General features: G+C 47.3%; 1 protein-coding gene across 5 annotated transcripts in view; it reads right to left on the bottom strand.

The window, feature by feature from the left end:
* Positions 1–13,926, bottom strand: part of LOC147023355 (copine-3-like) — a 56,387-nt gene extending 42,461 nt beyond the window's left edge. For 2 of the 5 annotated variants that reach the window (XM_085888684.1, XM_085888685.1), the window contains exons 1-2: positions 13,816–13,926; positions 9,281–9,406 (exon numbers count right to left, since the gene is read on the bottom strand). In XM_085888684.1, coding sequence (XP_085744810.1) covers positions 9,281–9,406; positions 13,816–13,887 — 198 coding nt within the window. In that variant the 5' untranslated portion in view covers positions 13,888–13,926. Of the gene's footprint in view, positions 1–9,251; positions 9,407–12,639; positions 12,663–13,815 lie in introns of those variants that run through there. The other 3 variants (XM_085888688.1, XM_085888686.1, XM_085888687.1) reach the window with 3 other exon arrangements.
* Positions 13,927–17,219: the final 3,293 nt, after the last annotated feature.

The raw sequence follows: 17,219 nt of genomic DNA, 5'->3' as shown, positions 1-17,219 counted from the left end.
CAGCGCCCCTTACAAATGTGGTATGCCCGAAAATTGGTGAAAATTGAAGGTCCCCTAGCGACCAAGTGGGTGCATCGATCCGAATGAAAGTTTGCAGGTTCATAGCACGCAATGAGTGCTACAACTTTGCCTCAGGACATATTGACCGATATTGCTTAGGTCAGGGGTCAAAGGTCAATTAGTGCAAAAATCCAAAATATGCAAGAGCTGGAGGTGCCTTCGCGCCAAATGCTACTCCTCCTAGGGTTATGGTCAGATGGTCATGAAAATTCACACTAATCTGGAATACATTGTGCACAAATGATCGAGCCGGATTTTCGATTTTTTCTTTGTTCACCTACAGCACCCCCTCGAACTTTGGGGATTTCCAATATCAAACCACATTTTCGGTATTTTTCATTCAAATTGATACCGAGTAGTTATCAGTAGGTGGAACTCGATGAGATTTGGTATACATAATCTTAAGGTGATTCTCTATCCACTATTTGACATCCATTTTGTTCTATATCTTATAGCTTCCAAATGGCAACCCTCTCAACTTGGGTGTCTGAGGGCCTTTGAGCATTCCCGCTGAAAATTCAAAGTACACTAGCTCCAAGACGGTTGAACCGAATCGAATGAATCTTTACATGCTTATAGACCGTAATGAGTACGACAACTTTGCTCATTTGCATAATGACGTATCTCGGATAGGTCCGGGGTCAAAGGACAATAAGTGCATTTTTCGGGCTAAATTACCATTCAAAGCCCCCTTGCTCCTACGTGGATTAACCGATATGAATGAAAGTTCATAGGTACATAGTACTCAATGAGTACTACAACTTTGCTTCAGGACATATTGACCTACCTCGGCTATGTCAGGGGTCAAAGGTCAATAAGTGCATTTTTCGGGCTAAATTACCATTCAAAGCCCCCTTGCTCAGACACGGGTTAACCGATTTGATTGCAATTTCGTAAGTACTTAGCACTAGATTAACTCAGATCAGGGGTCAAAGGTCATCGGATGCTCGGCGACCCATGGCCACCTACCGGCTTGTTGTTATTATTTTTGTGTTCAGTCTGCTTTGTGTCCCCTTTTGTAAGTTGCCTGTTTATTTGCTGCACCACACCTCTCCCCCATCTCTGCACAACACACCCGAATAAATCTTTATCGTATCACATACCTTTCCTCGCCCATTGCAAGTAAATTATTATTAGGAATGTTCCCAGCTCGTCTTTGTGGGTTCTTTCATTGATCCAGCATGGGGGGCGTTCAATGTCAAGTGTACACATTTTTCAGCGAAATTTTGACACATCGTCTCAGATTTCACTCTTTTTTGTGCAAGTGTTTGTATCCACGGTAAAACATTATGTGTCAATTTTCAGACCTGGGGGCCCATCGGGGCCCATTTTAGGGCGCCCCCGGTTGACCCACATTCTTCCAGTGGCCATATCACAGGTTGTAGTGGTCCGATTTGGATGATCTTGGTATCAAAATGCTCATAAAAGCAAGATCTTTCGAATCGCGAAAAGTAAAATCACTGAAACAGTAATTCAAAAAGTTAGAGTTTGGGGCGCCCTTTGACCTTGGGCCCCCGCCCCCCAGCCAAACCGATGATCCCAATTGTTTCATGTGAGAATACCCCTTCATATACTCCAACACCTCAGCATAAATGAAAATGGGATCTCAATGGGTTCAAGTGTGATGATGGTTTTATTGTTCGGGGTCCACATATCACTAATTCTTGATTTGACATTGGGCGATGTTTGCCGTCATCGTTCCAATGACGTCACCTGCTGGCAGGCGACTTTATGTCTGAAATTGACAATCATCATCTCTGGACTATTATATATATTGCATCATTTGCGAAAAATTATTCTGCCTATTGTGTCTATTGATTTTTAAGTGTACATTTTTTGTATAACCATCATCGAATTAAGTTATAAATGGGCTAATCTCAGTTTTTGCATATTTTGCAGTTAGCATGGCGACTGAAAGTCGAAAGGAGTTCCGAAAATACTGTTGCGATCCGTTCAGCTGCCATAAAACGAAACAATGAAAAGATCTTCACAATGTGTCAAATGATATGTTGATGAAATTTTCTTCAAAGGTGAAAAAAGATGACAGACTTTGTACTTCGTGCAGAAAAAAAAAACTCAGTTGTCACCAGAGCATATTGAAGAATCATCTTCGACCAGTTCAAAATTATCATCAGAAGGTACTATCGAAGGCATTGCAGAATCTATTTTGACAGATGAGGATGAGGAGGTTTTTGAGCGAGAAGCAGAAGTTGACCTATTAAACCAATCGTTATCGATGATAGGAGAAAGCCCATTCGACAAACGAAAGGCGGAAAGGAACCCAGGGTACGTTCCTGAAAAGCGAAGTGGAAGATTCTGTGCGAAAGAAATTAGAACCAGATGCTGGACCAAGCACTGCGGAGAAAACACAAAATACAGCGTCAAAATGTGATGAAAACTGCATGCCAGAGGTGATCAAAAGGCTGAAAGAAAAATACGTTGTTTCGAGCCGTTCAGAGCAAATACGTATACCGACAATATTTGCTCGGAATATGAGCATCAGAGGGACGATGAGTGAATTCAGTTGCTCCAAAAAAATGGCTCTGCAAGCCAAAAATTTAGAGAAAGAAAATGGTATGCTATCGTCTCCAAATCCCAAACAGGGTAAAATATTGCCTGATGAAGTGAAATCCGCCGTAACCGAATTTTACCGAAGTGATGAAGTCAGCCGAATGATGCCGGGAAAAAAGGACTGTGTGGTGGTCAGGAATGAACATGGAAAAGACAAAATTCAAAAGCGCCTCGTACTAAACAATCTCAAGGAACTGTTTCAGAAATTCAAAGAGCAGAACCTTGGCTTGAAAGTTGGATTCACGAAGTTCGCCATGCTCCATCCCTCGGAGTGTGTCCTGGCCGGTTCAGGCGGTACACACAGTGTATGTGTATGTACGATACATCAAAATGTGAAACTCATGATGTTCGGTTCCAAAATGCCACAGTTAGCCAAACTTCCTCGCTATCATCATGTGATAGCACACATAGTTTGAAACCCAGCACAACCCGCATGTTATTTCAGAACTTGTGAAAGTTGCCCATCAATTGAAGCCTTCAAAACCGAGCTACTGAGTGCTTATGAACTAGAGGATATTGATGAAATTCAGTTTAAACGGTGGACATCCACCGACAGATCTGAACTGAGCACTGTGGTGTACTGAATAGAAGATGCTTAGCAGGCAGACACGAGCGGGGGAACAGTCGAGCCGGGCTGTGTTGCACAAGCGCGAGCGCGGGCGTACTTTGCCCGCGGCTCTCCTTTATTACGTATTCAGCACACTCACAAGCCGGGCGACTCCAGCATTACTACAACGCCCCAGGCGGCGCGCACACCTTATATCCCTTGCAGACCCGATGACCACGCCAACCCCTCCTCCCATCATCATGCCCCGCCCTGCATGCCCGCAGGCTACACCACACTCCTCCCTCCTAAAACTATGATTATTAAATGATCACCATCAACAATAAGCATAAACAACACGAAGGACTACGGTATAATAGTCGACAAGGCACAAAAAATGAAAACAGCGAAGTATAACAGCACATCACATCATATAATGCGTGAAAGCGAGCTAATGGAGCTGCCACGGCCAGATTCCGAAGACACAGCACCTCCCAAACTCTGGCCGCGTTACCGATATGAAGCAGCAAGGCGAAAAGCACAGCAGCCCTACACAGCGGAAACGCCCCCAGGCGGCTCATGCTGACATGGCCCTCGGCGAGGCCGTGGCGATCTCCCGAGCAAACCTCCCCCGGCACCATCAAACGCCTCCGGCCCACTCCCCCCAGGCAGACCCGACGTAGATAAACATTCCGAGGCCGGAAGCCCGCTGTCTGGAAGCCGTGGCGCCAGCGCCAGCCTCGATCGACCTTGGCCGGGGGCGCTGAACAGCGCCACTGGCTGGACGCACTCAATGTTCCAAAACAACCCACGCACCACAATCAGTTGAGACGCCAACGCCCGTCTAAACGGCCTTGAGCGAACACAGAGAGCTGCGCCCGCAACCAGAGGTGGGGGTAACGCCGACCAGCGCACCAGTCCTGGCTCCGAGTCGATCTCCGAGACCCACACGGCAGTTAGACGGTAGCAATTCCATTTAAACCACACTTCAATCATAGGCTCGTTATAAATCACTACGAACATCATTCGAAGCATTGCAAACTCATTTTTCCGTACAGCGCGTCCTTTTCATAAAATCCCAGCACATGACAAAGCAACTACCCGCGGCCCGGGACAATGGAAGGCCAACCCAACCTTTTTATTCGCCACCACCGCTCCCAAAGCCACCACATCACATTGATCATAATACAAATCCCATTGATTGATCTCCGCCAAACCCACTCTCACACGGGAACTGCTGGCATTTATTTCAACAACGTTAAACTGCATCACTAGAGCAAGGAAAAACACATATGCAATGAACAGCAACCCACAACCCACATCACGAGTCCGTCTCTTGGTTGTCGACTCGATGTTGTGACTCGCGACTTCCTTTAACGCCACGGGCTCACCGCAACCTGTCGAAGCTGCCCGAACAACACCGGCGCGCATTGCCTCACGAACGCTGCCGAAGCGCGGGAACTCATCGCGAGAGCTGATACGGCTCTCGCCGCTCCCGAACCGTACATCACCGCTGCAGGCAGCAACGAACGGCCGCTCCCGTTGCATCGACGCGGCTCCCGCCGCCAGAACCTCGCCCTCGGTACTCGACGAAGGCATCGAAGAGAGCACTGGCACACCTGGAGGTACGAACCGGAGATCCAGCCCGAGGTGCGCCAGCCAGTCCCGACCCAAAAGGGCGGGCCCCTCCCCTCGCACCACGAACACCGAGAGCCGGGCGCGTCGACCTCGGTAGCGCACCGAGACGTCGGCCCTCGCAAGCGGTGCAATCGCTTCACCGGTGTACGTGTACAGCGACAAGGCCGTCTTGACCAGGCGAACACCACGAAGACCACGAGCCGCCTGTTCACCCATGACCGACATCGCAGCCCCGGTGTCCACGCAAAACACGGTCGGCTCGCCATTCACCTCGACCTCCACCGTGAATGGCGTCGTCATCTCCGAACCAACGGAAAAAGGACTCAACCGTGGTTGCATCTCCTGCTCCAGCCCGCCGGCATCGCCATGCCCCGGTTGCAGGCCGATCTCCAGGTCACTGGGGTCCTCCCGCACCTCGTCATCCAAGACCCCAACGGAGGCCCCCGCCATCCGACACACACGCTTCAAATGTCCCACCTTGTGACAATGCAAACACACGGTGTTCTTATACGGGCACATTTATCGCAGGTGCGGACCCCCACACCCCCAGCACCCCTGGAAAGCCACTTCGCTCCCGGTGCGACCGTGCTGCGGTGCGCGCCCTCGTCCCGCACCGCCAGGCGCGCGTGTGACCTGCGGCACTTGAGTCATCGCGCGGACTCCGGGCTGCGCGACCTGCGGCGCCTGCGCGGTCACCGCGTGGACCTCGGGATCAGCCGACATGCCCCAGCTGGAGCTACTCATTACGTCCTGGCCAGCGATGGTGCGGACATCCGTGAGTGTCTGCTCGACAGACGAAGCAGTCCCGACCGCAGAGTCGAATGTGATGTCGGTCAACCGCAGGATGGCTGCTACCATCTTTGCGTCTCGCAGACCAGAAATAAAACGATCTCTGAGCCGTGTCGGACGCTCCTCTGTCGTGAACTTGCAAGGCACGGCCGAATGCTTCACCCGTGCTACGAAGTCTGCAACGCGCTCCTCGCCACCCTTAGCGAGGTGATCGAACTGGAACCGCGCGAGATGCAACGACTTCTCTGGCGCCAAGTGGGTCTTCATTTTCGCCACGATGTCCTGAAACGATAGCCCGTCATCACTGGGCTTATTTGGAGCCACCAAATCACTCAGCAGCCGGTAGTGCTCCGTTGATAGCGAGGCGAGCAAGATCTCCTTGCGTTTCTCTTCATCATCTACATCATTCGCGCAAAAGTAGCAACCCAACTGCTCAGAAAATAACTCGAATTCATCTCCCCCGAACACGGGTATGCGCCCGTGCGCCGTGCCCCGACCTTCTGCCATGCTCGTGCTGGCGAGACCCTTGGCTCCGTAGCCTGGAACCGCACGGGTTATTTGCCGCCCTGCACACGCCGATCCGAAGATCCTCGTCAGCCAACTGTGGTGTACTGAATAGAAGATGCTTAGCAGGCAGACACGAGCGGGGGAACAGTCGAGCCGGGCTGTGTTGCACAAGCGCGAGCGCGGGCGTACTTTGCCCGCGGCTCTCCTTTATTGCGTATTTAGCACACTCACGAGCCGGGCGACTCCAGCATTACTACAACGCCCCAGGCGGCGCGCACACCTTATATCCCTTGCAGACCCGATGACCACGCCGACCCCTCCTCCCATCATCATGCCCCGCCCTGCATGCCCGCAGGCTACACCACAAGCACCATGGTCCTGCCTTTGGAAGAATTCATTAATCAATTCTGTGAACGCATGGTGAAATTAGTGAGACACTACTTCATTGCCAAGGCCCAATCTCAGTTTCTGAAAAATAAAAAAGACGAAATCGGTGAAGGAGAATTTGTCATTATTGGAGACGTCTCAGAGAACTATTCGTTTGTCGTACAGGATGCGGCCCAAGGATTCCATTAGAACTGCTCTCAAGGGACAATTCACCCCTGGGTTTACTATTTCAAATCGGACGATGGCAAATTAAACCACGATTCGTTCAATATTATATCAGAATGCAATACTCACGACGTTGTCTCAGTTCACCTCTTCCAAAGAATGCTCATTGAACACTTGAAATCTAGCTTTGGAAATGTAAAGAAACTTTACTATTTCTCAGACGGTTGTGCTGGTCAATATAAGAATTGCAAAGCCTTCATAAACCTATGTCGTCACAAATCAGAGTATGGTATTGACGCAGAATGGCATTTTTTGCCACAAGTCATGGCAAGGGCCCTTCAGGTGGCGTGGGAGGTACAGTCAAACGAGAAGCAACACGTGAGAGCCTGCGTAGACCTTACGACAGTCAAATTATTTCTCCAAAAGATCTTTTCGCCTTTGCTGAAAATGGTTTGAATGAAATGAAGTTCGGTTACGGGATCCAAGAGGCGTATGACGAGGAAGAACGCAATCTGGAAGAAAGGTTAAAAACGGCCAAAACCATAGCTTGAACTCAAAAACTTCATGCTTTCATCCCTATTTCTGAAACTGCTCTTCAAGTACGTGAATTCAGCCTGAGCGAGGATCACCATATCGAGTCAGCTATTTCAAAATCTACAACTGTTAACGGGAAACTCTCAGGTTATGTCACAGTGCACTATGATGGAAAATGGTGGCTTTCCTGCATCATGGAAGCCTTTCAGGACTCATTAAGTGCAAGTGAATTTTCTTATTCCAAACGGACCCACAATTAGTTTATTTTTTCCTGACATTGAAGATCACTGCATTTTAGACATTTCTGATATACTTCTTTCCGTAGAACCAAAAACTGCTACAGGTAGAACCTACACAATCAGTTAAAAGAGAAACAAAGCTGTCAAATAAAACATTGTTTGGCAAAGAATCTTGACTATAATATGCTAGGAAAAACTCTTACTCATACTCGTATCACTTCCAGTTCCTGCATGTGCATGTGGAAAATTTATGTACAATATACTGATATAGTGTATTGGAAATCTTGCGTTCAAATATTGTGCTCTGTATTGTGGCGTATTGTGTGTCCAGCACCCGAGTCCCCGAACAATAAAACCATCATCACACTTGAACCCATTGAGATCCTATTTTCATTTATGCTGAGGTGTTGGAGTATATGAAGGGGTATTCTCACACGAAAAATTCAGGATCATCGGTTTGGCTGGGGAGCGGGGTCCCAAGGTCAAAGGGCGCCCCAAACTATAACTTTTTGAATTACGGTTTCGGAGTGATTTTACTTTACGCGATTCGAAAGATCTCACTTTTACGAGCATTTTGATACCAAGATCAGCCAAATCGGACCACTAAAACCTGTGATATGGCCTCTGGAAGATTGTGGGGCAGCCGGGGGCACCAAATTTGGGGGGCCCCTAAAATGGGCCCCGATGGGCCCACAGGTCTAAAAGTTGGTATTTTGAGTTTTTTCACCCAAGTGCATAAATGACCAACATATGGGGAGAAAATGAGGTATTAGTATCGGGAGGGTGTGTGCACTTGACATGGAATGCCCCATGGTCCGAATCCTAGTATAGCCGAAACTTTATTCCCAACGATCCGTTCCTTTTCGCCGGTACGTCCTTGGCAGTGTCGCTCGGCTGCATCCGATCCAGAAGTGATCCAGTCCGGACAAGACGTACCGAGGGAGTGTTCCCCAGTAATTAAATCACGTGATTAATTAGGTAACCCGATTAACCCATAGACGGGAGGACCCTAGTTCACGCGGTTGAGTTATTGGCATCCACAGTCTGTTAAGCGACCCGCCGCATCAGGGAATTATCTGTGTGCGACGACCTACAATTCTGGGGAGTCTGGTGGGAAGCAAGATGCTTCCCCCACCTCATGGTCTTCTCATCCGACCCCCGGGCCCACAACAATACTTTTTTAAAAGTATAAATTACCATTTTGTTGCAGCATGGGTATTCATCAGTTTTTATTACATCCGCCACCAAAGGTGGGTGGACGTCATGTTTTCACCTCTGCCTGTGTGTTTGTCTGTGAACAGGACATCTCAAAAAGTTGTGGACGGATTCGGCCGAAATTTGGTGAAGTTGCATGGTATGTGACAAGGATGAAATTATTCGATTTTGGTGAAGATCTGAATCAGGATCAGGACACGAGAATATTTTTTAATTTCACAAGTGATTCTTCACCGTTGAGAGATGGAGCCAAAAACGATATTCCAAAAGGCTGTGGATGGATTATGACAACACTTGGTAGATGAGTTGGATAGATGACAAGAACAAGCCGATTAGATTTCAGTTCAGGTCCAGATGCAGATCCGGCCTATCGGTGAAATACAACACATAAACTGTTCAGCCTGGTGTAGGAATGTGCTCCATTCCATCGAGTGCCGTTCTCGTCGTTAATATGACCATGCTGGTAAGCCAATCATTGTCGCATTGAAAAATAACAATATTAACAAAAGTTGGACTATATTTACAATCATACTTCATTGATATTGCAGTAAAAAAAAAAAAGAGAAAGATGATCTTTAACAGTAAATCTCCAACATATTCACCAATGGCTCGCTGGAGCCTTCAAGTGTACCTCGTGCCAGGATCCTCCACTCTCCTCAAGCATGACGCAGAGAGGGTCTGACTTGGATCCGACATCCTTGTTCAACAGGCCTTGACACGACACGCTCAGCTCAACTTTCATCACGCATTGCGCCATCTAATGTACAAAGCAGTGCACACATCCATCAAAAATTGGTACACACCATCACCTGCATATCGACAGACCTGAGGTGCAGTTTACATGCTGGTGCAGTATACATAGTCCATTTGTAAATTTGTTTTTCAACTTCATTGGAATCTCCCACGCTGAAGCTGAGTCTATGGGCCGATCACTTCGCCACCGCAGACAGGTCAGTGGTCTCCCTTTCTTTGACCACCTCCTTTCTGGTCTTGCACCCTCTGCCCTCTCCATGCTTTATCCCCCCACCTCCCCAAGTTTCTGCAGGGTGCACACTGCACACAGTCCACCATCATCCTCTTCTAGTGGAACTACCCAAACCAAGGACCTCTGCTCACATCTACTCACCCATTGCTTTTTTTCCCCACCTGTAGAACCAACTTCCACATTCTCTTAAATCTTATTTTCCCTCCAGGTCTTCAATCCGGCTGTTCACCACCATCTTAGATTGTTCCCAATGAAAACCCACGATCTTTTCTACCCTCGTTAATCCGCACCCCTTTCCAAATTTCCAGTTTTTCCCTCCTGAGTGTTTCTTTCTGAATCTATCATCTTGTCCACCCCACATGTCCTCTCCTGCCCCAAATTCCTCCCCACACCCATTGTTTGTCCAAGTCTCCCTCGAGCTTGGCCTTCAACTCTGTTGTTGGTGTGTACCCCCTCTCTGTACTGCTCCTTTTGTCCTGATACATTCTGATCCAATCAATGTAAGAGTTCTTCCACAAGCCTGGAGTCTGCATTTGAAAAGAAAAATACAAAAAAAACCTGTTTGTGCCTTTTGATTGGATCGAACAAACAGCATCGAGTCTCATCATGAACCCATTGCCCCAAATTGTCCCTTGTTCAATCACATTTCTGCACATTCCACAATGCACATGACCACAGAGGGATGGCTGGCTGAAAGATTAAAATGGTTGCACAAAAGAGGTTTGCGGGTTAGCTCCATTTCAAGACGGTTATGCAAGACTTGCGATTCTTCCACGTGAAATAAATTGTACAAGACTGCAGGTTACCCTGTTGAGAGTTCATATGCAATAAATCATGTGTGTTTATTCAGTCTACTAATGTCCTTGTAATTTACATAAAAGTAAACTGATATGTACTAATGTCTTCTTCTTCTTCTTCTTTCGGCTGCTCCCTTTAGGGGTCGCCACAGCAGATCATCCGTTATGATCCGCATACTGATTTGGCATAGGTTTTACACCGGATGGCCTTCCTGACGCAACCCTGGTCGCCTCTCACGACACAGGGATAAGGATTGGGTTTCGCCATGATTTCGCCAGAATCAAGGCTGCCCTACACCCTCTCATAGCACTGCCCACGGCAGAGCTCCCGTCCTCAAGCGATCCTCCAACCCAAGCCTCCGAGTAGCCGGATTACAGGCGTACGCCACTACGCCCGGTATCGATATGTATATACAAGCTTCTCCATGAGCTGTAGATCACTTTAAAAAAAATAATAAACTCTCCCACAAACCCTCAGTTGAAAGACTTGTACGATTCATCTTGGTTGGCAGCAACAACTTGTATAGACGGCATTGATAGAGAGGGCCAACGGGTTGCACATGGATTTGGATTTATGCAAACGAATAAAAGCTACGCAATACTGAGAGAGTGAGAGGCCCAAAGACTCAGCCTCACCGCCGGAGATACCAATGATCCTAAATGCCTTAGTTTCCACAGCGTGAAGCCATGAAAAGTGAGAGGCAGGAGCACCAGCCCGGGGGAGACCTTTTAACCTACATACTATAGAAATCCATGAAAAATACCCAAAAGTGTTGCAGTTTTGACGTCATTCTGTCATTCTGTGCTGGGAGAGAATCTGCACATATGGGTTTGAGAGATATATATATATATATATATATATATATATATATATATATATATATATATATATATATATATATATATATATATATATATATATATATATATATATATATATATATATATATATATATATGACAATCATTCAACCAAATCAAGCTGGCAGCTGCACGAAGGGTGAAGATGAGGAATATCAAGGGAATATCATATCCCGATCACACATGCCACCTGGGAATATCAAGACCTCGCAAAATGTGGCACCAGCACTTGAAAATAAAAAGAAAATACCGTTTCACTGGATTTTATACAAAGGACTTTACTCTGTCATGTATTTCAGAGATCTGGAGCAAGACTGTGTTCTTCTCTACAGATTACTCCACATGCACATATGTATTTTGTTTGTTTTTGTTTATGTTGTTTCTTAAATAAATGACTCAATAATTTCTTCTACACAAGGACAGCACTCCTCCTGCATACAATTCTAAATGACAACGATACAAGCCACTTGGGAAACAAGTTTTCCGAAATCTAAACATAACACAAAATGGGACCTTATTGCCAAGTGACATATATCAAATTCCAATATTTACTGTATAATCTACACAACAGATGCAATACGAGCACACGAAGGTGCAAAAGAGGCAAAGTTCTAAAAATGAGATAATCATTTACAATGGTTAGAGTGTTCAGCAGTTCAAACCCTGGCTGAGTCAAACCAAAGTCCTTTAAAATGGTGAAGGGGAACTCCTATTATTATTATTATTATCATTATTATTATTATTATTTAGTTCAAATCATATTTTTACCTCCCCCACTGAAGGTGGATGGAGGTTATGTTTTCACCCATTTGTCTGTTTGTGAGCAGGACATCTCAAAAAGTCAAGGATGGATTTGGCCGAAACTTGGTGGACAGGTTGGGTCTGGGAAAAGGAGGAATTCATTCCAATTGATGAAGATCTGAATCTGGATCTGGATCTTGATACCATAATTTAAATTTTTTTTTTAAAGTGATTCTTCACCATTGAGTGAGGGGAGCCAAACATTATATATATAGCATGATATTTTAAAAAGTTGTGGATGAGTTGGGTAGGTGAGAAGAACAAGCCGATGAGATTTTGGTTCAGGTCCGGATCCAGATCTGGTGTATCAGTGGGATACAAAACGTAAACTGTTCAGCCTGGAAGAGGTACGCACTCCATCGAGTTCCCTATCGAGTTCAAGAGGCAACGACACAGGATTAGTGAGAAAACACGAAAAGCTTCTTTCAAAAAAACAAAAAAACATCAAATGTTCACTTTTAACAACTTCTTGGCACATCTACTATTGTATCTCGTTCTAATAACTTTGTGAAAACATCACGTGACTCGTGAGAGGGCCTGTGTGTACCTTTTGGTCTTCATCGACACGTTAAACCAGTTCACGACGGGAAATGGCGTGAACCAAATCTTCAAAATGTCTACGAGTTGAAACTTACACAACTTAATGAACTATGTAGGCCTGGCAGACGTCAACAGGTTTCCGGAAAGTCAGAAAAAGGGAGGACTTCGATAACTGTTCAACGTGTCACGGATCGTACACGTCGGTCGTCACAAAGACAAATGCTCCATGATCGTGGACACCGATGCATCTGTCAGCACACTTGTTCATCAGCATTACTTGCAGGCAGGCGGCGCGTGCACATGCACACCATGGCAAGTCACACCTCAAAATGAGTCTTCATTATGCAATGCAAGCCCTACCCACGACTACCAGGCGACTCGGGGTGGGAGCTCAAGCTTATTCCACAAGCCCTACCCACGACTACCAGGCGACTCGGGGTGGGAGCACGAGCTTATTCCACAAGCCCTACCCACGACTACCAGGCGACTCGGGGTGGGAGCACGAGCTTATTCCACAAGCCCTACCCACGACTACCAGGCGACTCTGGGTGGAAGCTCAAGCTTATTCCACAAGCCCTACCCACGACTACCAGGCGACTCTGGGTGGAAGCTCAAGCTTATTCCACAAGCCCTACCCACGACTACCAGGCGACTCGGGGTGGGAGCACGAGCTTATTCCACAAGCCCTACCCACGACTACCAGGCGACTCGGGGTGGGAGCACGAGCTTATTCCACAAGCCCTACCCACGACTACCAGGCGACTCGGGGTGGGAGCTCAAGCTTATTCCACAAGCCCTACCCACGACTACCAGGCGACTCGGGGTGGGAGCACGAGCTTATTCCACAAGCCCTACCCACGACTACCAGGCGACTCGGGGTGGGAGCACGAGCTTATTCCACAAGCCCTACCCACGACTACCAGGCGACTCGGGGTGGGAGCTCAAGTGTAATATTGTTCACCATTCTCTCTCCATCCCCCACATTGTCATATCAGTCTCGTGTATAGAACGTGAGCACAACAGGGAAAGAACTTCCAAACGGATTGGCTCAATATCAAGAAATTAATTGAACACAAAATACTTCTTCATACTTTTATGCATTGCACAAGAACGGATAACGATCGTTAAGAAAGACAACGTCGAATAAAACAAATAGGACTCACGACTCGACCGACTAACTCACCTTCACCTCACACACACACACACACAGACAGACCGAACAGTCAATAACAGAAAACCTCCGGAATCGCAGCATCAAGCATTGCCACGCCCCTTCCTATCAAAGTACCGCCCCTTCCTGCGTTGCCACGCCCCTTCCTATCAAAGTACCGCGCCTTCCTGCGTTGCCACGCCCCTTCCTATCAAAGTACCGCGCCTTCCTGCGTTGCCACGCCCCTTCCTATCAAAGTACCGCGCCTTCCTGCGTTGCCACGCCCCTTCCTATCAAAGTACCGCGCCTTCCTGCGTTGCCACGCCCCTTCCTGCGTTGCCACGCCCCTTCCTATCAAAGTACCGCGCCTTCCTGCGTTGCCACGCCCCTTCCTATCAAAGTACCGCGCCTTCCTGCGTTGCCACGCCCCTTCCTATCAAAGTACCGCGCCTTCCTGCGTTGCCACGCCCCTTCCTGCGTTGCCACGCCCCTTCCTATCAAAGTACCGCGCCTTCCTGCGTTGCCACGCCCCTTCCTATCAAAGTACCGCGCCTTCCTGCGTTGCCACGCCCCTTCCTATCAAAGTACCGCCCCTTCCTGCGTTGCCACGCCCCTTCCTATCAAAGTACCGCGCCTTCCTGCGTTGCCACGCCCCTTCCTATCAAAGTACCGCGCCTTCCTGCGTTGCCACGCCCCTTCCTATCAAAGTACCGCGCCTTCCTGCGTTGCCACGCCCCTTCCTATCAAAGTACCGCCCCTTCCTGCGTTACCACGCCCCTTCCTGCGTTGTCACCCTTCATCTGATCACAATACCACCCGATTTATGGTAACCAGGCCTTTTTCATGTAACGAAGTCCTTTCAGCACTCTGACTTATCAATAAACTACCAATACGGACCCGTTATTAACCTGGGCATCAAGAAACACTGAGGCGGAACGCGGATTTAATTTGACACCGATTTTACCGTTTACAGATCTTGTTAACTGTGTAAATGGTTACCTAAACAGGGGGGGGGGGTGGTGTGTGCCCACTGTGCCCCATTACCAATGAGCTTACAGAGCGTTCGCCAAGTGGCTTAAGCACTCGAGCAAGCACTCCATCAAAACGGTTGATAAAGGAACGACTGGCTTTGCAGAGCGAGAACAAGCCGATTGGTCATGAAACAGCCCCCAGGTGGTGCCTTGGTGGCTCGGGATCCTAGAATCCTCAGTTCAAGACCCGATTTCTGCTGAATTAATACACCGGGGGAGGGGGGGGGTTGACTCAACCTGTCATCCTTCCAAGGTCAGTGAAATGAGCACCAGTGGAGCAGCCAAAAGGCTGCACACGAAGGGGAGGAGTATTGACGGATTTATTAAATCTGGAATTGGTGTGGCGCAGGTATGATGGGCCGAATGGCCTCCTCCTCCTGCGCATAATTTCCTTGTAAAAACGAAGAAGCCCATTGATTTTGAGGTCAAAGGTCATCTTGAGGTCAAATTTTTTAAATCGTCGTTTTTCATCCGATTGACTTGAAATTTGAACAGGATTTGCATAGTCAGTGCATCACTGAATTGGGAAACCAACTATTTTTGAGATCAAAAGGTCAAACTTCGAAATCATCAATTTTCAACTGCAAAATCGTCAATTTACATCCTATTAACTGTGAAAGTTGAACAGGATTTGCATAGTGCGTCACTGAATTGGGAAAGCAACTAAATTTGAGGTCAAAGGTCAACTCAAGTTCAAACTTCTAAAATCATTAATTTCAATCTGAAAAAAAATCAATTTTCATCCGATTGACCTAAGCTTTGATTAAGATTGTCAATGTTAATCTTGTTAATCAATGTTAACCTCCACCAGTTTATGTCTGACTTCTTTGGAAAGCTCCTTGGTCATCATGCTTACCTTGTTGTTTGACCAAGTGAGTTGCACCATAAAACTCCTTTGATAATAATTGGGGGAGCTTAATTTTTAAGTTAAAACACTGATTACATTTAGGTGAAACTTATTACACTTATTGTGTTCCATTTTAAACAAATAATTTGCTCCTGAAATGATTTAGGGTTAATTGGGCAACGGGGTTAAATACTAATATAACTGAGAATCATCTGATTTTCTCTGTTAATCTTACTTATTCACATTTTATTTGCATTTTTTAGCTTTATCACTGGAGTATACCTGGTGTTGGCTTTATGGATAGGGTGGTGGGCTTGGGATTCTCTGGTCCTAAGTAGGGTCCTGCAGGTCAAATCCTGCTTGGCTGTTGAATTATTACCAGGTGGGGTTGACTCAGCCTGTCATACTTCTGAGGTTGGCAAAATGAGTACCAGCTTGCTTGGATGATTGAGCCATTTGAGTGTCTTGTGTTGGAGTGGGACCTCTCCAGGACTGTGCCCAATAGCCTAGGAGACTGATTTTTTTTTTTTTAATACCTTGTCGAGGCTCGTATGAGAGCTAACACACAACTCACAGCAAGGGGGCATGAGACAAGAGGGGCAGGAGTGGAAGGGACAAAACAGTGGGGAACAGACACAATCGGTGAACTGTGGAAGGGAGAGGGATGGGGATGGGACGGGGAACATGGCGAAGAGAAGATGGACATTACAGGGACTTTCAGGAAGGAAAGCAGGGGAATTGAAGGAAGTGGGCTTGGGTGGATTATCGGGGGTAGAAAAGATCGAGGATTTGGATGGGGGAAGATAAGAGGTGGTGGTGAACAGCTGTTTTGAAAGCCTGGAGGGAAGAATGGGAAAGAATAGAGTGAGGAAGTTTATTCCAAAGGCGGGAAAAAAGATGAATGAAAGAGTGAAGATGAGCAGTGATTTGTGATTTTGGTAGTTTTACCAGAAGGGGGTTGTTGGCGGATCTTGAGCGCCCTGTGGAAATGTGGTGGGGACAAATCGCAGAGAGAGCAGGGGGGGCAAGGCTGGAGAGGAGTCGGTAGAAGACAGAAAGACCACCGACCAACCTGCGGTGATTGAGTGAGAGGCCCAAAGACTCAGCTTCATTGCGGGAGATGCCGATGATCTTAAATGCCCTGGTTTCGACAGCGTGAAGCCGAGAAAGGTGGGAGGCAGGAGCACCAGCCCAGAGGGGAGAGCAGTACTCCATCAGGCTACGGACAAAAGCTTTGTAAGTGGTCAGGAGCTCAAGAGGGCCGAGGAAGGACTTTGCACGACGGAGGATTCCCAGTCAGCGACTGGCTTTTGAGGCGAGGTTGGAAATGTGACTTTCCCAGGAAAGGTCATGGCAGATAGTGAGACCCAGAAGCTTGAAAAAAAAGACTTCTTCCAGAGGATTGTTGAGAAAGTGGATGGGGGGGGGGGTTCTAAACGGTCCTTTCGAAGAGACATAGTGAGAGTATGAGATTTGACTGGATTGAAAGACATGTTCCACGTGTTGGACCAGTTTGTGATTTTATCCAGATCTGCAGTGAGCGAAGAAGCTGCTGCTTG

The sequence above is a fragment of the Eptatretus burgeri genome, chromosome 7 (genome assembly GCF_056783735.1).
Source record: "Eptatretus burgeri isolate ZD-2024b chromosome 7, Ebu_testis_v1, whole genome shotgun sequence".
Taxonomy (NCBI): domain Eukaryota; kingdom Metazoa; phylum Chordata; class Myxini; order Myxiniformes; family Myxinidae; genus Eptatretus; species Eptatretus burgeri.
The sequence above is the reverse complement of the archived record's forward strand: the minus strand, read 5'-3'. Positions and strand labels throughout refer to the sequence as shown.